Source organism: Polypterus senegalus, chromosome 9 (assembly GCF_016835505.1).
Source record: "Polypterus senegalus isolate Bchr_013 chromosome 9, ASM1683550v1, whole genome shotgun sequence".
NCBI classification, from domain to species: domain Eukaryota; kingdom Metazoa; phylum Chordata; class Cladistia; order Polypteriformes; family Polypteridae; genus Polypterus; species Polypterus senegalus.
In genome coordinates, this window is record NC_053162.1 from 27,153,746 (window position 1) to 27,176,866 (window position 23,121).

The window sequence follows — 23,121 nt, forward strand, 5'->3', positions numbered from 1 at the left end:
ATGAATTCAACACAATATCAACAAATTCCTCAGGATAATGTTCAAGCATCAGTCACAAAGTTGAAGTTACGCAGGGGTTGGATATTCCAAAAAGACATGACCTAAAACACAGTTCGAAATCTACAAAGTAATTCATGCAGAGGGAGAAGTACAATGTTCTGGAATGGCCGTCACAGTCCCCTGCCTTGAATATCATTGAAAATCTATGGGATGATTTGAAGCAGGCTGTCCATGCTTGGCAGTCATCAAATTGAACTGAACTGGAGAGATTTTGTATGGAAGAATGGGGTCAAAAACACCTTCATCCAGAATCCAGACACTCATCAAAGGCTATAGGAGGACAGCGTCTAGAGGCTGTTATATTTGCAAAAGGAGGCTCAACTAAGTATTGATGTCATATGTCTGTTGGGTGCCCACATTTATGTATCTGTCTAATTTTGTTATGCTGCATATTGCATATTTTCTGTTAATCCAATAAACTTAATGTCACCACTGAAGTGCTACTCTTTCCATAAGGCATGTCGTATATTTAAAGTAAGTTGCTACTTTGAAGGCTCAGCCAATGATAATCAAAAATCCAAAGAATTAAGAGGGGCTCCCAGACTTCTTTATACGACTGTATCTCCAACATGTTTAGCACAGATTGTGTAATTGTACAGGGGGGTGTGACAACCTATGTTTTGTTCTGAAATTGAGTTGGTCCCCCACCTCAGGCACTGCTTGGTACCTCGGTTTGTATTTAATAACTGCACCTTAGTGTTACTCATAGTGGGAGGATCTCATGAAGCATGTCTCATCGTCTGTTTTACAAGTAATTTACTTCTTACTCTTTAGCAAGAAAGAGGAAATTCAAACACAAATACATAAGTAGATCAATTAAAAACAGAAATCCTTGTTAAATAACATTTACTTTAAAAATGTATCCTGAAACTTGTAAAATTATTCTTTCTAGTCCCATTCAAGTACAGTTCTGCCAGACTCTGCGAGCTCTGTGTGTCCTCGGACTCTTTTCCGGTTTGACGCACTGCTCTTTGGTCTCTCCAGAACCCTCAGCTGAGGTCTATTGAAATTCTTCAGTATTTTCTTGGGCAGTCTCACTTTGCACCCATTGCTGGTTTGGGTCTGGTTCTGGCATCCCACAACCTTACAAACATAAGGAAATGGACGGAGGCAGGTAGAGGAGGATTTCTAGAAACGATAAAACAAGAAAGTTAGGATGAAGCTGACTGATTGCTCAAGATTAGAGCTTTCCAAAGTTGATGTTGCAATGTGAATTCAGATCAAATCTGATGTAAATCAAAGTTGCATTGATTAATTATAAAACAAACACACCTCTGGGACCTAACATATTATGAAAGTTCAAAAAAGTAAACATGTTTTTAATAAATCATATATATATATACACCGTGCATCCGGAAAGTATTCACAGCGCATCACTTTTTCCACATTTTGTTATGTTACAGCCTTATTCCAAAATGGATTAAATTCATTTTTTTCCTCAGGATTCTACACACAACACCCCATAATGACAATGTGAAAAAAGTTTACTTGAGGTTTTTGCAAATTTATTAACAATAAAAAAACTGAGAAATCACATGTACATAAGTATTCACAGCCTTTGCTCAATACTTTGTCGATGCACCTTTGGCAGCAATTACAGCCTCAAGTCTTTTTGAATATGATGCCACAAGGTTGGCACACCTATCCGTAACCAGTTTTGCCCATTCCTCTTTGCAGCACCTCTCAAGCTCCATCAGGTTGGATGGGAAGCGTCGGTGCACAGCCATTTTAAGATCTCTCCAGAGATGTTCAATCAGATTCAAGTCTGGGCCACTCAAGGACATTCACAGAGTCGTCCTGAAGCCTTTGATATCTTGGCTGTGTGCTTAGGGTTGTTGTCCTGCTGAAAGATGAACCGTCGCCCCACTCTGAGGTCAAGAGTGCTCTGGAGCAGGTTTTCATCCAGGATGTCTCTGTACATTGCTGCAGTCATCTTTCCCTTTATCCTGACTAGTCTCCCAGTTCCTGTCGCTGAAAGACATCCCCACAGAATGATGCTGCCACCACCATGCTTCACTGTAGGGATGTCATTGGCCCAGTGATGAGAGGTGCCTGATTTCCTCCAAACGTGATGCCTGGCATTCACACCAAAAAGTTCAATCTTTGTCTCATCAGACCAGAGAATTTTGTTTCTCATGGTCTGAGAGTCCTTCAGGTCTTGGTCATCTCCCTGACTAAGGCCCTTCTCCCCCGATCGCTCAGTTTAGATGGCCAGCCAGCTCTAGGAAGAATCCTGGTGGTTTCAAACTTCTTCCACTCACGGATGATGGAGGCCACTGTGTTCATTGGGACCTTCAAAGCAGCAGAAATTTTTCTGTAACCTTCCCCAGATGTGTGCCTCGAGACAATCCTGTCTCGGAGGTCTACAGACCATTCCTTTGACTTCATGCTTGGTTTGTGCTCTGACATGAACTGTCAACTGTGGGACCTTATATAGACAGGTGTGTGCCTTTCCAAATCATGTCCAATCAACTGAATTTACCACAGGTGGACTCCAATGAAGCTGCAGAAACATCTCAAGGATGATCAGGGGAAACAGGATGCACCTGAGCTCAATTTGGAGCTTCATGGCAAAGGCTGTGAATACTTATGTACATGTGCTTTCTCAGTTTTTTCATTTTTAATAAATTTGCAAAAATCTCAAGTAAACTTTTTTCACGTTGTCATTATGGAGTTCTGTGTGTAGAATTCTGAGGAAAAAAATGAATTTAATGCATTTTGGAATAAGGCTGTAACATAACAAAATGTGGAAAAAGTGATGCACTGTGAATACTTTTCCGGATGCACTATATTATATACAGCCCTGCTGGATACCATGGGGGCCACTAGAAGGCACTGCAGGGAGGAGCAGTGACTATATTCTCTAAGTCCCGGAAGTACACATGGACAAGGGGAATGACGTGCTTCCAGGGTAAAGAAAAAGGATTTTATCTGACCCGGAAGTGTTCCTAGTCACGTGGACAGAGAGGGCAAAACACTTCCGGGACAAGGACTATAAAAGACTCAGAGAGACACCAGAGCATTGAGCTGAGCTGGGTGGAAGGGTGGCAATACGTCTGGGAGTGGTGGAGAGTTATTGTATTATTGTGATTATTTGTATGAGTATAGTGGAGGAGAGGGTGCTCTGTGCACTGTGCTGTATTAATAAAGTCAACTTGTGGACTTTTATCTGGTGTCTGACGTATTGGACAGGGGTTCAAGGGAGAAATATATATATATATATATATTGTGGACGCTGGCCCGGACACAGACAGACTGACATGTTGTTCTTCACCACACACCGTTTATTTACACTAATATTTACAAAAGTCTACCGTGCAGTCACACCCCAGTGCCTCTTGCACCGATTTCCCAAAGTCCAGGCCACACAGTCCTTTTCTGGCCGTCTAATGTCCTCTCGCCAGCTTTGTCTTCCTTCCTTCCGACTCTCGCCCCGACTGCTGGGAGGCGGCCCCTTTTATGGGAACCCGGATGGGCTCCAGCTGCTTCCCGGCACTCCTCCGCAGACACGCCCTTGTGTGGCGGAAGTGCCGGCTGCGCACCGGAAGCCATCCGGGTGTCCCTGTAGTCTTCCCCCCAGCACTTCCTGGTGTGGCGGAAGTGCTGGGCTCCAGGGCTGTTCAGGGAGCGGGGCAACGCCTGGTGGTGGCCACGGGCCCCTACAGGGCTGGGCTTCCATGCCCCCTACCCGAGGCCACCAACGTAACCAGGGCGGACGCCCCCTCGCGGTCTGGAGGAGGTACAAGCCCTCCTCTGGTCCTCCCGGCCGGCCGGATGCCACAATATATATATATATATATATATATATATATATACACACACACATATACATACATACACACATACATACACGCATATACATAATATACAATAAAATGACAAATAAATAAAAACAATAAGTTGAGGAATCATTAAGTGTACAAAATGTTATTCAAATTTCTGATTCATCAAAGTAGCCACCTCTTGCTGATCTAACAGCCAGACTGTGGGTAACCTTTTTAATTCAGAATGCCAGTTACTCCATGTAAATCACCAATTCTGCCACCAGCAAAAGAACCCCAGGCCATCACACTTCCTCCTCCATGTTTGACAGTTAGTGTCACACATAAGGAAAGATTTCAAATGTTGCCTCATCGGTCCATAAGACTTTCTTCCTGTCTGCAGTCATCCACAGCTGGTATTTCAAGTTCCTATTTTGTCCTTTAATGAATGGCTTTCTTATCTCCACTCACCCAGTTAAATCTGCAGCACAAAGTCTCTTCTTCACAGTACAAACTGACATACACTTTATTCGACCTGCACTGTTAAGCTGTGCTTGAAGCTGTTGTGCTGTGAGGCGCCTGTGATCACACAAGCTGGTGACCCTCACAAACTCGTCTTCTGATTGGCTTGTGACTTTGGCTCTGCCAGTTCTCCTCTTGTCAGAATTTCTTCCACTCTTCAATTGCCTTTGGATTGTGTAGGACACCATCGTATTCACAGACAATTTCTCTAAATGAATGGCATACATTTTTAAGGGTAATAATGCTGTTTCTCATTTCATTTTTTAATAGCCATTTTCTTGCCATTACCACTGGAATTTACAACTTTCGAAGGTGTAATATTGTCCAAATAGTACTTTAGAGGGTATAGTAGCACAGTTTGTTCCAGCTCTGCTTTAAGGCAGACAGAGTTTTTAAGTAATGAAAATAATTTGGGACACCTGTGCAAATTGCTTCAACTTGTAAGGCTTAATGTATTTTAACTGCTGAAGGTTGTAACCTATTAGTTGTTCCCTGAAGAAGGCCCATTTGTAATATTCTGAAATTTCATTTTTCTCAGTGTTTGCTAACCTAAGCTTTAAAATTTAAACCTCTGCCAGTTTAGTGCTTAATTTTTCACGATTTGAGGTCATTCATTGCATTTCAACTGATTGAAAACCTGAGGTGTTCTAATACACACACACACACACACACACACACACACACACACACAGAGTTAGTGTTCCGTTCTGACTCACCGGTTATGAGTCAGTCTGGACGTAAGACGGACCAGTATATGTATTCAAACCGGACTGTATGCATAGTACTGTATAATAAGTGCCTTAAATCGTACTGTTTGTTTTATATCCTTTTTTATTATCATTCTTAGCACACTTTGTAGATTTTCTTTCTTTTTTTTGGAAATTGTTGTTTATTTTATTATTTTCTTTTGTTATTACAGTTGTTTGTGTAGTTGCTGAACCTTAACAGCTTCACAAATCCTTTCTTTGCCTGTGTTATGTTACATCATTAGTGTGAGCCACTGCTGTGCTTCACCTTGTGAGTCAGAGTCGGGCGAGTAGTCGGATTAAGCTCACCTGGGAGGAGTGGAGAAACTGATTTGTTGGGGTTGTGGAATGTATGAGGTATTTGTGAAAATAAATTAATTTACTTGTACCTGGAACTGTGTCTGTTAAGTTGTGTCAAGGGTTTTGGGCTGTGAGATGCCCCCTAGTGGCCACTCTATATATTTCAGAAAGTTTGGCGCATGTCTCGCTCATAATGAACCAATCACAGCAGGTTCAAAAAACAGATGAAAGGTTGGCATACTTACTAAAGTTCATCCCGTGAGGTGGTACTTTGGTATGGTGAACCCTTTAGCATTTTGTGTGATCCCCGCCAGTCTGTCTTCACTGAATCGTTGTCCCAGAGAGTTGAGGTTTCTGTGTCGCTCACCCACTCTGGATCCCCTGCATAATGGCAGGGAAAAACCAACAAAGGGTGTGTGGAGTACACCTGCAAATTCCTGTTCAGGAAGTGCGTCTTGTACTGCTCACTAAAAGAAAAAATAGGCCACATTATAGCTTTTAAAAGCGGAACTTAAGTGATGTATAGTAATAAAATATTATTACATAATGTCAGTCCATCACAAGACATATTCAGGCACATATCCACATTTACTCACATTGGGCCACTTTACAGGTGCTTGGTGACCTTCTTAAACCTGTGTGTTTAGGATGCAGGAGAATAATCCAAAGTACCTAGAGACACGCAAATATAAGGAGAATGTGCAAACTCCTCAAAGACGGTGCCCAGGCAGGGTGTTGAAGCAAGGACCCTGAATCTGAGAGGCACCAAAGCTGACCATTTTTCACACTGTGCTAGACCAGGTTTTTGTTTCAGTTGTGTTGTGTTTGCCAAAACTATGCACTATATGGTAATGTTCTTATACAACAACTGACATAAAAATCAGAGGATTCACACTTACCTCATCATTTACAGTGGATTCTGATTTGCATTTTATTATATTGCAGCCTTGTGCTAAAATCATTTTAATTCATTTTTTCCCCACATCCATCAATACTTAACAGTCCAGAATTACAAAGCAAAAACATGAATTTTAGAAAATTTTGGAAATTTATTAAACTAGGGGGCTCTGCCCCCTGCTCGCTTCACTCGCCCACCCCCGTGTTTGGTTTACCGGATATACAGTTTAAAGAGATTGTTATTTTCATGGGAATTGTTACATATGCATTATTTTCTCTTTTACTTTTAAAAACTTTTGTTAAAACAATACTTGTCCTTTATTTCTGGCCCGTGCGTGGTTACATCTGTTTCTCGCCGGACATATAATGCTGCTTGCATTGTGAAGGGGGGGCGGCTGAACGCACGCTAAGGATATGCCGTCGGATCATCTGCTGTCTTTCTGCTGCTTGCGAGCTGCCTGTTTTGCTTGTCGCATGTCGTTGTTTTAAGAGCTGGGAGCACATGATGTTTGTCTGCCAAAAGCAATCCAACAACTGGTAGGTTAGATGTCTGTGGGCTTGTTTTAAATGATGGCTCACTGCCTTTCCTCGCGTGACATTGTAAAAACAATAATTGTCCTTTATTTCCGGCCCCGGGTGTGGTTAAATCTCTTGCTTGCAGGACGTATAACGCTGCTCACGTTGTGAAGGGGAGCTGCTATCATGCTACCCTTCGATCATTTTAAAGCCTGTACAGCCGCTGTCCTTTTGCCACTTCGTGTCTCTGCTGCTCGCGTTGTGAACGCTTCTCCGTGATCATAAATATACACCCGACCGAATTGTGTTTTCTTTGAAATGAAACTTGTCATTGCTTTAACTGTTGCGGGACCACAGATTCTTATAGCGTACGGTCCATTATTGTGTAAATCTACGTTTTGTGCATTGAATGATGCGAATGCGAAAAGACTTCATTTTCTGCTCTTTGCCTTTTATTTCTGACCTCACTTTGTCCTGCTATTTTTTCAATTACACCTGGTCCTGATGATTATTTTCCTTTTGTTTGCGCTAATGCGATCTTTTAGTCGTCAATGTTTTATTTATAACGTATTGTCTTTTATACGCTTTATATGCACTGAGACCCCTGTATCTGTGTGTGCCAGGTGCTTTTTCACTACTGATTTTTTTTTTGCTTTTGGGTCGTCTGTAATTACAAAGTGATAACATGAGAATAAATAAATGTTATTCTGTTTGTTTCTTCTTTCTTTGTGAGTGAAATTCTTGTACTATTTCAGTTGAACCACACACAACATGAAACACTCCTTGAAATGGTAACTGTCAGTGTTACCCATCAAAGTTAAGAGGCGGGCTCTACTGAGTACCGAATTGTCGGTAGAACAGACATAAATCTTTTTCAGCAGACACTTCAGATGCAGCCTCCTGTGAGGATGATGAATTTGGAGCTTCTTGAGTTAAAAGAGCCTCTTCATGCTTTTGGCAACTTTTTCTTGCTTGCATATCTGCCACAGATGCACACAGTCCTAACTTTCAGCATGCTTATAAGCCACAGGATTGTCAAGGGAAGCAAAGCACGTGTGTGTTGTCTTTAAGACACACCATGCAATGAGACAGGTATTGCAAATGGAACTATAGATATACTTCAACCTATGACCATCTGACATACATCCAACTTGTACTTACAACGGAGGATCCAAAAGTCATTCACAAACCTTATTGAGATGCAACAGATGACTACTGTAGTCACATCAAGCCCCCTAAGATCACTCTGTGAACAGAGCGTTTGCACTCCTAGCAGTAAAACTGTGGAGTTGCGGAAAAAGAAGGGGAATTCGGCTACCAATTTGGATACCATCCAAAACGTCTTCAGCACGTACAAATGTATAAGGGGGTGACCCAAAAATTCTCAGAATTGATAAAAAAAAGGCATTTATATAACTTAAAACAATTCCATTTTCGTTACTGTCAAAATATTCCCCTTCAAATGCACTGCACTTATCCTACTGTAGTGTTTCTCCCATTCCTGTTAACATTTTTTCTGTACTTTTGCTACCGTATCAAGAGCCTCTAGGAACTTCTTTTTGTTCCCAAAATTAAAACTGAGAATGAAGGAAACACTATTTGCAACTGTGGAAGAAGTCACTGGGAGTGTGATCTGCTGTTTTGAGAGGCACAAAGTAACAACCACATTGTTTTCGGATACAAACGTCTTGACTGACAATGCAGTGTGTGCAGGTGCACTTTTATTGTGTACGGTCATTTCCCATACTGACTTGTGGCAAAGGCAGCATCCTATGACAGAGCCACATTTAAAGTTGCTGAGCTCTGCAGCATGTTCCTATGTTCTATTGCCAATGCTTGTCAATTTTCTGCTTGATTGTACAGTAAAACGCTGTTTTGTGTGCTCCACTGCTCTAGACTTTTTATTTCCTGATGGATTTCTGCAGATGCCCCAGCAGTTCAGTGTAATGTTGCTGATTAACAGTCTGTTCATGGGAAAACTCATTATTAATTATTTTGTCAGTTTGCAAAAAATGTAATCGTTGTCATTTTTATGTTTGATATGATCTGATGTGTATTTTTTGGCTTGGCAAAAACAAAAAAGATTGCCTAAGTCATATGCACGATTTTAGAATAAATGTCAGAAATACGCATTCGGTGCTGCTTAGTGGACAGATTATCAAGACTGTACACATACAATACTTGGAGGCACAGTCGATAACTACACCCTTGGGAATTTTTGGGTATTCCCTTGTATGCATTGTAATGGTATTAATACAGATCTCTACAGTAATTTATACATTCAGTAATAATGCTTGAGTACATTTGCTGTATAAAGTTTTTGTAGCTGCTTTCGCTACCTATAAAACTACTGTACATCATCATCATCCATGGTAAGTACACGGTTTGTGTTCAGTATCATATACTAAATTTCGGATTCATTTTAATACTTGCTTCGCTTGCCAACCCCTTTCCCCACCCGCCAAGCGCTATTCACCGTTGTGAAGAGGGGGGCTGAATGCACCCCAAGCAGACGCAGCCGCTCCCCCAAAACCTTAAACGGTGATACAATGGGAAACAAATTCCTTTTTTTTTTTTTAACCTCCTCTTTGCTCGATCAGCTGCTGGCTTGCTGCTGCTCCTGTGTGGCATGATCTGCATTTTGTGCGGTGCTTTGAACATTTTAAAGTCAATGCCTTGTCTCTCTTCTCCTCCAGAAATCCTCAAACACAATTCAATCTCTTTTCGCTGTTCCGTTATTCCACAGAGTAATATTTTCCATTTGTTTGTGCTAATGTGAGCTTTACTCTCATTTTCTTGAGACTTTACAATTTTCCTATTTCCATTATCTCTAACCTGCTCTGCATGTGTATCACAGGATTTTCTTCCAAAGGTTTTAAATATGACATGACTTGCCCGTTTCACGGAAAGTGAAAGCATCTCTCTGTCTCTTAAAGAGTTTTTTTTTTTTATAATAGAGAGATTGTACTATGGCTATTTAAAAAATTAGAGTTTGTGAATAGCACTGTGATATACAATATTTATCAGTGATAGTTGTTTGGAGGACTTTTGACCAAACAGATTTAAGACCAGTCCTTTGGGCTGCAATCCCGTCGTAAGTCAAGGTACACCTGTACTTTAAATTTTTTAATTCTTAATTCTTAATGTTATGTACATCTCATATCTTTCCTTCTCTGCTTGCTAAGCCTGGGCTAGACATTGCATTCTTTTGAGGCCTATACTCCCATTCTATTGTACATATCATTATAAAAAATTAGATAGAACACTAACAATTCTACTATTAAAAATATACTTAATTGAAATATTTATTGACAATATTGAATTTTGTTTAGTTTGATAGGGGTCTTTGTCATGTGTATGATTCAATGGCTTATGAAACAACATGTGGTCAAAATTTTGTGGAATCTCAGCCATAACACCTGTATGAGCCTGTTGGACATCCCATTTCAAAATAATGGGCAGCAAAATGAAGTTGGCCCTCCTTTTCAGACTATAACAGCCTACATTCTCCTGTGAAGACTTTCCACAAGATTTTGGAGTAGGCCTTTGCGAACTTGTGTGCATTCAGATAAAAAAAAAAAAGAGTACTCGTGAGGTCAGGTGTTGATGCTGGATGAGAAGACCAGGCAGTCAATATTTCAGTTCATCCCAAAGTTGTTCAATATGGTTGAAGTCAGACCTCTGTGCAGGCCACTCAGGTTCCTCTATTTCTTTGTGGACCTGGCCATACACAGGGGCACAATTATGCTAGAACAGAAAAGGGCCTTCCCCAGACTGTTTCTGCAAATCTGAAATTGTACAATTGTCCAAAATATCTTTGTATGCTGTAGCATTAATAGTAGTCTTCAATGGAACCAAGGGGTCTAGCCCAAACCCTGAAAACAGCCTTGACTTTGCAATAGCACTATGCAGTCTGGAGGGTAGCGTTCTCCTGACGTCCACCATCACACTGCCAGATAGTGAAGTGTGATTCATCATTCCAGAGAACACATCTTCATTGCTCCAGAGTCCAATGGTGGCATTATGCATAGTGATCGTCTGGGATTAATGAAGTATATCAAATCAAATCAAATTCAAAAATCTATGGCTGGTGTGCAGCACCTTGGCCATGGAAGTCTATTCTGTGAAGCTCCTGACACACAGTTTATGGGCTAGTGTTGGATCCAGAGGCGATTTGGAACTCTGTTGTGAGTGATGTAACAGCGGAAAGGTGGTTTTTATATACTGTACACTTCAACACTTGGTGACCCTGCTCTGTGAGTCTAGGCAGTGCACCACTTCATGGCTCAACTGTTGTTGCTCCTCAGCACCTCCACTTTACAATAACAGCACTTACAGCTGACATGGGAACAGCTAACAGAGCGGTCATTTCCCATACTGACATGTGGCAAAGGTAGAATCCTATGAAAGAGCCACATTTAAAGTGGCTGAGCTCTGCATTATGTCCCACTCTACTGCCAATTCTTGTCAATTATCTGCTTGATTGTACAGTGAGAGTGAGTGAAACACATCGGACGGATGTCCTTAAACTTTTGGCCATTTAGTGTATCACAGTAAATGGCAAGACTCTGCACAAAACAGCACTAACAATGGAGGAAAATTTGAAACATGTACAGTTGCACTGTGATGTAGCGAGTCTGTGGTTCAAAATGAAAGGCCAGTTTTTAAATAATCCATTTGGCCATGTCAGTCTTGTGGTCGCGATTGTGCAGCCGCGGGGAGTTAATGAGGTAGTTGGGATGAGTCGACCTGCACGTGAGGGTGCGATTGTTTTCAATTGCTTAATCAGCTCCCTGTGGTGCATGATTGAGGCGCTACACCCACGGAACCGTACAGGAGATCAGGGGAAAAAAAAAAAAGAAAAGATGAAAACGAAAGAGGCTAAGAGAGGGAGAGCAGCATTGGGGGTGAAAGAGAGTGGACGAGCCAGTGAGCTGAAAGAGAGAGGTCAGCACGGTCAGGGGTCAGAGCGAAGGATTGCCGCTTGAGGGATGGATTGTACCCACTGACAATGTGGAGGAGTGGGTTTGATCGAGGTGGAGTCCTCCCTAGTGATCTGAGGAACGACTACGTGTGCGAGAAGGAAGACGGGAGGACAACCGACCCAGAGCGGTCTGGCGGACACCAGTGGAGGCAGTCAAGATGGGGGTCGGTAACGTGAGGGCCGCGACTGCTGAACTCTCTTCAGCTGAGTAAACCGTGTGTGAGCTGGAGAGACTGGAAAGGAGCGGTGTTTGGCTGGTGTGGCCCCAGTGACTGTTGCAGGTTATTCTCGTGTTTTAGCCTTGTTTAAAACATTTGGAATTTTTTTCACCTGATTTTACGGATTATTTATTTATAACTTTGATGCACTGCACTTTATTTGGACACTGCTTGTTTTTGGTTTTGTTTTTTTAATAAAAACACTCAGACACTTTTGCACCATCCCCTTGCTCAGTTTGATTTGTCCCCATCAGACCAGCTCATCCGGTTACATTCCTGACAGTGTTGGGTTGGAGAGGCTCCCAAAAGGGAAGATGGAGCATGGAGCAGTACCCGCATCATCACAGGCACAAATATCTTTCAAGAAGAATAGTCAAAATACAACAGTAAGAATAATTGGAATTACTTTTGCTAATTAGCAGAAGCATATCATAAAGCCTGCAAGTTATTTGCCCAGTTCCCCTGTGCCTACATGGGTTTTCCTCCAAGCATTCCAGTTTTCCATCTATATTCTAAATACATGCATGATTAATTAATTGGCAAATCTAAACCACCCCAGTATGAAAGGGCAAGTGCCTGTGTATATGTGAGCCCAGTCAGACTGGCCTCCTGTTTAGGGGTGGTTACCTGTGACCCTCAGCTGAATAAGCAGGACAGAAAAAACAGTATTATAAAAGAATCAGAAAGTTATATACAGTATGCTACATCACCATGTAGTGTGTCCCCAACCATTTCTTGACAAATGCCAAATATGAAAACTGTAGTCAGTTAAATTTAAGGAGGCTTAAAAAGTAAAGGAGTGTATAAACTGGGTGAACTGTTACTTAACCACTTTGACAAACAAATCTAAGCACAAATAAAATCATTGAAGTAACCTTGAGATGGAAGGAACACTTACTTAGGGTGTTTATCGTACATGAGGGGCAGGAACTCATCAACTGGCAACATCTTGGTGAGCGGTTCTGCATTGAGGAGCTTCAGTGCTCCCTGTAGTGAAATGACATATGACAGGGTCCAGTAAGAATAGTCGGCTACAACCAGATTTTGCACATTCTCCACTTCTTCCTCCTTTGTGGGATTCACCTGCTTTCGTCCAAGATATCTGGATATAACAGAAAGAAAATGATGTGTGAATTTCTGCCCACCTGGAGGAAGAAAGTCCTGTAAGAGATCATTCAGGAGAGATCCAGCATAAACCAGCCAGGGCCACTGGGAAATGGTACACCTTGGATGTGTTCTCAGTGCTCCTAAAGTGCGGTATTTTTGGGGGAAAGCTCAGGGGAGTTACCTGGGCAGAAGTACGCCTAGAGATCGGGCCACCAAGTTGTGGTCAAGTATGCCTGTGAGCCCACTTAAGGCCATGTCACATGACTTTCTACTGATTTTCAGTCGTAGCCTACATTTACATAATCTTAGCTAGTTGATATTCAGTTGCCTAATCTGACATACCCAGCAGTTCAGTCACAACCTGCTTCGGCAAAGGTATGATTTCTTGTTAGTTGCAGGGGAGGCTCAATGTGCATGCAAGCCAACAACCAATAAAGCACAATGTATATAATGCAGCAGCAAGGAATAAAAAAATGTGGCGTTTTGCACCTCACAAACCGAAAAGAAGCTTGTCTGTCTGATGTCTCATGCTTTACAAACCACAACAAAACGGGAAATAAAATGGCAGAGATTATGGCAGAACTTGCTGAACTTGTTAACCCTTTGTATTGGTTGTTTGGAAAAGGGGCAAACTTGTGCAATTTTACATGTCCAGTGATTTTCAAATCGTTTAAACTGATATGGTCTGGGGACGAAATCAGCAACAGCAGTTGGCAAGTCTGACATACCCCACAACTAGAAGCTGCGTAATGTGACATCAGCTTTAGACAGATGACAGAAACAGACAGCGGCAATGGAGGGAAGGCAAGAGGCTAGCACACAGTATGACAGCACATGGGGCCAGATCATCAATTTAAAGGGCAGACTAGGGGGATTACTGCAGCAGGCAGTACTCTCTTACCCCTTTACTTGCATATAAATCAACACTGCCCCTTAAAATGAATGGGATTCTAGTAGTATTGCTAGCCTGATTTTTCGATAGCAAAAACAGAGCCATTCCTGATTCTGTAACTAATGTCACAGCTTATCCAAAAGTCACCCCACACAGGATTTAAAGCCGCTTGGGATATCGAGTAGAGTTTGGGCTGAAAACTTAACTGGTGGGATGAAATGTTTTGAGACAATTTACAAGACAAAGAGAAGGTCTAACACAGTGTATGAGATATGGATGGGGCAAGAAGGAGAATAATTTGGGGCCCTGGGAAGTTAGGCAAGTATAAAAAAGAATTTTAAGAAAAGAACAACTAACTTTAAAGACTATAAAACAGGCATGTAGCACAAAAAAAAAAATTTACTGAAAGAGCAGCAAATCATTTTAACTGTGGTTCAAAATTTTCTTTCTATTGTTTCACCTGCTTGTCTGGTAATGTACATTTGTCCAAAAAGCTCTGAGCCGCTTTTATAGCTGAGGCTAGGTCACTCATCTTATAAATGAAGGTTCTTCACTGTAAAACTGCTGATAGCAGACTTCGGGATCAGAAACAAAACATCAGAAATATCCCAATTCCCGTTTATAATAATGGCATCATTAATTGTGTTTTTTTTTTAAGAGCCGAATGGTGGCATATTACTTAGAACTGGGTCTAAATTCCTGTGGGTCAAAGCCTGTTCTGCAAGTTGTTCTTATTTCTGTCGGGGATTTTTTTGGGTTCTCTCATCTTCTTTCCACATCCTGAAGTGGTACGTTAGGTTAATCAATTAATAACTTGAAACTGGCCTGGACTGAGAGTGCTCATGAGTGTGCCCTGGGATAAAGTCCAGGGTTGGTCTCTGCCTTTTGAAAGATGCCATCTAAATTGGCTCTGGCTCCCTGCAACCATGAAAATGAATTAAGATACTTCCGTAAATGGGTGGATGTTTTTCTTTTTATTACTGTTTTTTTTTTCAGTTTTAATTAGCACCATACATCCACAATACTACATATTGAATCAAAAACATTTTTAAACAAAACAATTTTCACATTGTTTATTAAAGTATTTCTGTTCACACTAAATGGACTAAAACCGAAACTGACATAAATGGTCGCCTACACTTGGCATGCGTGAATCTGAAGAAATATCCTTGGGATAGTAAGGGATAGTAATGCTGCCGGCCACAGGATTTATTGCAAATCTGTAGTGACAGGTAAATGATTTGCCTTCTACATATGTATGCAGCATTTAAACTGTACAAATTGCAATTTAAATGCATACAGGTAAGCGATATCACAAGCATCAAGGAAAGCAACTCCTGCACGTCCGCTATGTTGAAATATGTGTTTCTTCCATGGAGGGTGACCAATCAGAGAATGAGATGTTGTGATCAGCAGGATCCAGTCAGGGAAAAGCCATGTAATAAGCACAAACCAATCAGAGTGCAATTACAGTCTGCATTTTTTTAAAACTCTACATTTTCATGGACCTACACTGCAACGCTGAGTCAGTGTTTTCAAATGTATACAGTTCTAGAGAGCATTTTCAAAAGTCTGTGTTTTTGGAGGGTAAAACACCAAGGCAGCGTGGCCGAAAGGCAAAAATGGAGACTAATGTGTGCATTTTTAGATAAAAACGTAGTAGTGTGGATGTAGCTTGAGTAAAGAGGTCCATTTAATTTGGGTATATCAGACAGCTTTTTCTTGTTCTTTTAATTGTCGCTGCCCCCCCATCATTCTTGTATGGTTCTGTTATTCTGTTATTACAATCTTTGTTGTATACTGTATGTGTACTTAATATGATTTATTTACATAAATTTATTATTTATGAGTTTCTCCCATGTTACGGCCCTTCATACCCATGAGTTCCACATCTTTAGATTGAACAAATCACAGATCGAAAATATACCACCAAAAAAAAAAAATTCCAGAACTTTCCAAAAAGCAAAATGTGAATTTGCCATTCTCAGCATTACACTGAATCCACAGGAGTAAGTAATGTGTAGGCATACCATATGGGACACCAGCTCAGGAAGACAACTGGCATGGGAAGATGGGACCAAATGGACATGCCAGCCCTCCAGTCTCGCTCCTCAAGGCTCTGTAATAATCCTTTCCTCCACTGTTTCACCTAAATAAACCTTGTTCATGATTTTTATCTCCTGCATTGTTTAGTTTGATCGTCCTCGTGGCACTCCGTCAGAGGCCGTAAGCGCCTGCTGTGGGCTCTCTCTGAAAACCTCACTAAAAACATCCACTCGGTAGTAGCAATGGGCGATGTTAAAAAAAGTGCTAGGACTTAATCAGTGTGAGCTCCAAGGCTAAGGGGGAGCGTAAAGTGGTATCTCTCAACATGAAAATAAAAGTCTTAGACCTTTCGAAAAGTGGCATGCTGCTTGCCGAAGTAGACTGTAAGGTCAGTAGGGATGAATCAAGCACTCGCACAATAAAGCAGAAAGAAGCTGAAATTCACAGAAGTGTTAGTTCTGCTAGTGCTATTATAAGTAATTTAGAGATGATATTAAGTATAGGGTGGTCCAGATCTAATTATGCAATAACTTATTAAGTTTATTACATACAGAATTCACAAAAAATTATTTTTGTTGTCGATAGATGGCAGCACCTGCCCTGCATTCCAAAATGGAGGGGAGACGGTTGTCAGTAGAACAGTGGGTGTGATGTTTTCACCTTTTCATAATTGCATAATTAGATCTGGAAAACCCTGTATACGGGAAAATGTGTGTAGGTTATTTGTAAATATTATGGCATTATTATTTGCTTATAATCAAATGCTAATTGCCTCTAACCTCTATCATGTCCCTATATAAGGGACTTCAGCATCCACGGATTTTGGTAGTGGTACCAGGAACCCACGTGAATACCAAGGGATGACAGTAATAAGAAAAAGCACCTGCTCACATTTTAATGAAACACTAAATTCATGGTTTAAAACTCAATATGTAAGTTATGAGGATGCCATCATCTATTGTAAGAATATTCTACTTGATCAGCAGGTTATTATTATATAAAAAGACTGCCAAGCTATGTGACAGGGCTCAGCATGAGTTGCCTCCAAGCTGTGATGTGATGATAGTACCCCTGCGGTTAAGAGTGAACAAACACTGACACCATATTAGACAGTACTTTTCGCTCAGCATCCTTGTCAATTGTGGGCGGTAAAGCATAAGGATGTGGGTTTATTTTCCTTGTCAGACACAGCAGGAACTTGTCATAGCCGCATCGTTCATACAACAGTTCTGCAACTAAACGTGTGAGTCACAAGAACTGCTTGTGTTCATGAGGAGTTCTACCAGGTCAAAGTATAAGCAAAACTCTAAAACTGAGAAATATGCAAATGAAACATGGATTCCCAGTTTGTTGCCTAATGCGTAATAAACAATGCAGGCCGCTGCTCTAAAGAGGTATCTTATTTTCTGATCATGATTCATGGTCTGGTCTTAAGAGTGGAAAAGACAACAAAGTAGCTACTGAGACTTACATAAGATCCCAATCGAGCTCCACCAGTTCTATCTCCTCCATCAGTCTCATGAGTCGCCTCTTAAAATTGCCTTGAAAACGAACGTCGTCCTCAAAAACCAAAGCCTTGTCAAGTTGTAGGTCCACAATCTGTAAATGGTCAGTAAATGGAAAAGAAGCACAACAAAAGTCACCAATAGAGAAACCTGTCATTCTTGTAATTTGCCTGTAACCTTCCCCTTAAAACCTAGAATTTATAACATAATACAAAGTTGGATAAAACAGGTTTATTTACCATAAAGATGTTGCTTTCTTACTTGGATGAACATTGCATAATCTGTACTTTCTGGCATCAAATCAGCTGAGATGTGGAACACACACCGTTCCTGTAGAATTTTCCAATTTGTTCCGACTTATCCCCCCTACACAGGGGTCCTCAATCCCAGTCCTGGAGAGCCGCAGTGGCTGCAGGTTTTTGTTCTGACCTGGTTGCTTAATTAGAAAGCAATTCTTGCCAATAAAGAACTAACAAGCTATGAAATTAAATTAACTCTGCTATGTCAGGTCATTCTCATATCCTAGATTTTCTTTCCCTTTCTATCACGCAAATGATTTGAAGGCTAAAATGGACGAGTAATTCTCAGTCCTTCCCTTTTTTCTCTTCATTTTTCTTCCAAGTATTTAATTAAACCCAATAGTGCAGATAAATACACAAAGGTGTAAAAGTAAATAAGCTAAATGGAGAAATGCTGCTCTCTCTTGTCATTTGCATGTTATTGATAATAAGGAGCAATTAAAATAGCTGTTTAAGACAAAATTAAGCAATAAGGGCTCAAAATCACTAAAGTGAAGCAGAAGTGCTACTTTAGCAATAAGTGCTTTTTATTAAGCAACTGGGTTGGAGCAAAAACCTGCAGCCACTGCGGCTCTCCAGGACCGTGATTAAGGACCCCTGCCCCTACACAATCTTCCATTTCATCCATATCCTTTTCCAGAACAATTACTTAAAGTGGAGTAGGAGGATGGAGAGCAATATATAAAGTTCACCCAAGAGAGAAAAAACTCTTTTTTTTTACAGATAATTAATTTCTTTTAATAATGTTTTGTCTTGAAATGACGATTTGCACTTTCACTGTAAGGTTTTTTGACATTGTAAAAGTATTTTTATTACAGAAAATCCAACTAGGCTTTAACATTCAAAAATCAGTCACTTGAAACTTGTTGCTAAACTCATACCCCACACTCAACAACAAATCACCCACTTTCTTCCCATTCAGGATTCTGAAGACCTACTGCCTACCCCAGCAGATATATGCATGAGTTTGGAAGCAGCACAGGTTTAGATACTTGTCCAAAGGGGACAAACATGCACAAAAATATCAAACTTCCGAGGACAGCAGGCCATCCAGACCGATTAGGTATTCAGTTCCTCATCTGGAACTTTATATTGGTTTATTTCATGCTTTGTCACATTTGTACACATAATTACAAGAACTCACCAAAGCAAATTACAGATAGCTACCACCCTGACAGGAACGTTTTTGACCGCAGCACAGAAACACATTTCTCTAGAGAAGACTTCACAAAGATCAATAGAATGTGCCGATTTAACACAGAGAGCACCAATGTATGAAATGGAATCTGAACATTAAGCACTGTCATGGAGTAAGCAAACACACTTCAAATGTGCAGTCAAAGACACAGGAGAAGCAGACACCACTAGACTGTTAGTGTATTTTCTTAATTGGGCCTTCAGGAGAAGACCAAGTAACCTACAGTAGGTTTATCAATGTGTGGAAGGGTCTTAGACAATAGCTAACAGAACTAAGCTGTATTGTTTGAAGTACCTAGTAAAACACACTTTTTTATAGTTTGCATCATCATAAAAGCAGTGACCTTTGAACTGTATATTCCTTTCTAGTACTTCCTAAATATGACACCTACCTCCTTCCAGATGTAGTAATGACTGAGGAAGCAGCCCACCTCCCCTTTAGTAAGGGTCCTGCCAGAGTATGGATCATAATAGCCAGGAAGGAGGTCAACACCAAGACTTTTAATATCACTGCTGTTTAGGGCACTAAAGGAAAAAAAGATGAGCAATTAGTCAAGGGAAGTAAGTGTTATAAAATGAATTTATGATATATGGATGAGGAATAATCATATTAATAGATATGAATTGTAAGGGATGTTCAAAACATTTTGGCAATTTTTTTATCTATATTTATTAAGAATTTCAAAAACAAATTCCATCACTTTGCTACATTTTCATCTTCGTTTGAGATGCAATTTTTCCAGCATCGTACCAACTTTTTAACACCCAATTACTACTCCTCCCCCCTTCACCGTTTCCAAAGAAAATATAAAAGTGCAGAAACTTTTGAATGTCCCTCGTACATACATAAAGACACACAATATGGGACGTTTTATATATATATATATATATATATACAGTATATATATATATATATATATATATATACACACACTGTATTGGTTTGCGTGTGGTTCATTTACTTGACAGCCTGTAGATTGGAGTAATTATATTCATTGCATTCGTAGTCCGAGTCCCGACCTGATTGTAAGGGTACATACATACATATATATATATATATATATATATATACAGTGGTGTGAAAAACTATTTGCCCCCTTCCTGATTTCTTATTCTTTTGCATGTTTGTTACACAAAATGTTTATGATCATCAAACACATTTAACCATTAGTCAAATATAACACAAGTAAACACAAAATGCAGTTTTTAAATGATGGTTTTTATTATTTAGGGAGAAAAAAAAATCCAAACCTACATGGCCCTGTGTGAAAAGTAATTGCCCCTTGTTAAAAATAACCTAACTGTGGTGTATCACACCTGAGTTCAAATTTCGTAGCCACCCCCAGGCCTGATTACTGCCACACCTGTTTCAATCAAAAAATCACTTAAATAGGAGCTGCCGGACACAGAGAAGTAGACCAAAAGCACCTCAAAAGATAGACATCATGCCAAGATCCAAAGAAATTCAGGAACAAATGAGAACAGAAGTAATTGAGATCTATCAGTCTGGTAAAGGTTATAAAGCCATTTCTAAAGCTTTGGGACTCCAGCGAACCACAGTGAGAGCCATTATCCACAAATGGCAAAAACATGGAACAGTGGTGAACCTCCCCAGGAGTGGTTGGCCGACCAAAATTACCCCAAGAGCGCAGAGATGACTCATCCGAGAGGTCACAAAAGACCCTAGGACAACGTCTAAAGAACTGCAGGCCTCTCTTGCCTCAATTAAGGTCAGTGTTCACGACTCCACCATAAGAAAGAGACTGGGCAAAACGGCCTGCATGGCAGATTTCCAAGACGCAAACCACTGTTAAGCAAAAAGAACATTAGGGCTCGCTCTCAATTTTGCTAAGAAACAACTCAATGATTGCCAAGACTTTTGGGAAAATACCTTGTGGACTGATGAGACAAAAGTTGAACTTTTCGGAAGGCAAATGTCCCGTTACATCTGGCGAAAAGAAACACAGCATTTCAGAAAAGAACATCATACCAACAGTAAAATATGGTGGTGGTAGTGTGATGGTCTGGGGTTGTTTTGCTGCTTCAGGACCTGGAAGGCTTGCTGTGATAGATGGAACCATGAATTCTACTGTCTACCAAAAATCCTGAAGGAGAATGTCCGCCATCTGTTCATCAACTCAAGCTGAAGCGATCTTGGGTGCTGCAACAGGACAATGACCCAAAACACACCAGCAAATCCACCTCTGAATGGCTGAAGAAAAACAAAATGAAGACTTTGGAGTGGCCTAGTCAAAGTCCTGACCTGAATCCAATTGAGATGCCATGGCATGACCTTAAAAAGGCGGTTCATGCTAGAAAACCCTTAAATAAAGCTGAATTACAACAAATTCTGCAAAGATGAGTGGGCCAAAATTCCTCCAGAGCGCTGTAAAAGACTCATTGCAAGTTATCGCAAACGCTTGATTGCAGTTATTGCTGCTAAGGGTGGTCCAACCAGTTATTAGGTTCAGGGGGCAATTACTTTTTCACACAGGGCCATGTAGGTTTGGATTTTTTCTCCCTAAATAATAAAACCATCATTTAAAAACTGCATTTTGTGTTTACTTGTGTTATATTTGACTAATGGTTAAATGTGTTTGATGATCAGAAACATTTTGTGTGACAAACATGCAAAAGAATTAAAAATCAGGAAGGGGCAAATAGTTTTTCACACCACTGTATATATATATATATATATATATATATATATATATATATATATATATATATATATATACACATATATATACACATATATATACACATATATATACACATATATATATATATACACATATATATACACATATACATATATATACACATATATATACACATATACATATATATACACATATATATACACATATATATATATATATATATATACACATATATATATGCACATATATATATACACATATATATATATATACTAGAAAATACCAAGGCCAAGAGCTGAGAAGTAGTGTGTTAAAGAAGCAATGAAAAGAAAAGGAAACATTTTGAAAATAACGTAACCTGATTGTCAATGTAATTGTTTTGTCACTGTTGTGAGTGACACACACACATAAACATATATATATATATACATATATATATATATATATATATATATATATACATATCTATACATATACACATATATATCTACATATATACACACACATATATACACACATATATACACACAAATACATATATATATATATATATATATACATATATACACACACACATATATAAACATATATATACATATACATACATATCTACATATATACACACACAGCTATTTCAGTATCAGTGCAATACGCTGTTTGTTAAAACGGTTGACTCCGCTCTTACGTGCAATAACAAATCAAATCATTCAGTTGTCTTTGCTCATATGTCATTTTAGAGCTGGACGCCTGGCATCTTTTTTTGGCCACAAGTTCGTTTCTGTTTGGTGTGAGGTTCTGTGTTGTGGAGATTCTCAGGATGGATTGCAGGTGCTCATCAGTGAGGCGACTCCTGTGTGCTGTTTTGTTAGTCTTTATCACTGAGAAGAGCTTCTCACACAGATATGTGCTACCAAACATGCACAAGGTTCGAGCCGCATGTAGACGGACTTTTTTTGTTCATCAAAGTCACCAAAGCGCCGTGCAAACGCGCAGTGCGCCAGTTTATCAGCAAAGTGCGATTTGGGAACACCGTAGTGACGACTTGGTTTAACAGTACTTGGCAACAGGGAAAGTGGGGCAAGGTGAACTGGTGCATTTGTGTCTCCCATAAAAGCAGCTTCACTTGAAATCACTTTGTGATTGTGCACGGGTTAAAACGTCCGCTGAAGTGTCAGATTCTTATTTAATTATGCTGTTTTCTGTATCTTCTGAATTGCATTCAGGTTACCCTGATGCAAGGCAGCTGAAGCGCTGCATTATGGGATCTGTAGTTTATTGTGTTACCAGCGCTTCATATACCCGGCTTTAATAACAATAATACAGTATATAAAATGATCTCGGGCGGATATAATTACACGCCGGGCGGATGTGGCCCGCCCTTGAGTTTGACACATATGGACTAAATAGA

General features: G+C 40.1%; 1 protein-coding gene across 2 annotated transcripts in view; it reads right to left on the reverse strand.

Moving 5' to 3' along the window:
• Positions 1–889: 889 nt before the first annotated feature.
• cercam (cerebral endothelial cell adhesion molecule) overlaps positions 890–23,121 on the reverse strand; it is a 71,250-nt gene continuing 49,018 nt past the window's right edge. For both annotated transcript variants that reach the window (XM_039762767.1, XM_039762768.1), the window contains 5 exons: positions 19,443–19,575; positions 17,521–17,648; positions 12,903–13,106; positions 5,635–5,856; positions 890–1,188 (listed from right to left, as the gene is read on the reverse strand). In XM_039762767.1, coding sequence (XP_039618701.1) covers position 1,188; positions 5,635–5,856; positions 12,903–13,106; positions 17,521–17,648; positions 19,443–19,575 — 688 coding nt within the window. In that variant the 3' untranslated portion in view covers positions 890–1,187. The remainder of the gene's footprint in view (positions 1,189–5,634; positions 5,857–12,902; positions 13,107–17,520; positions 17,649–19,442; positions 19,576–23,121) is intronic.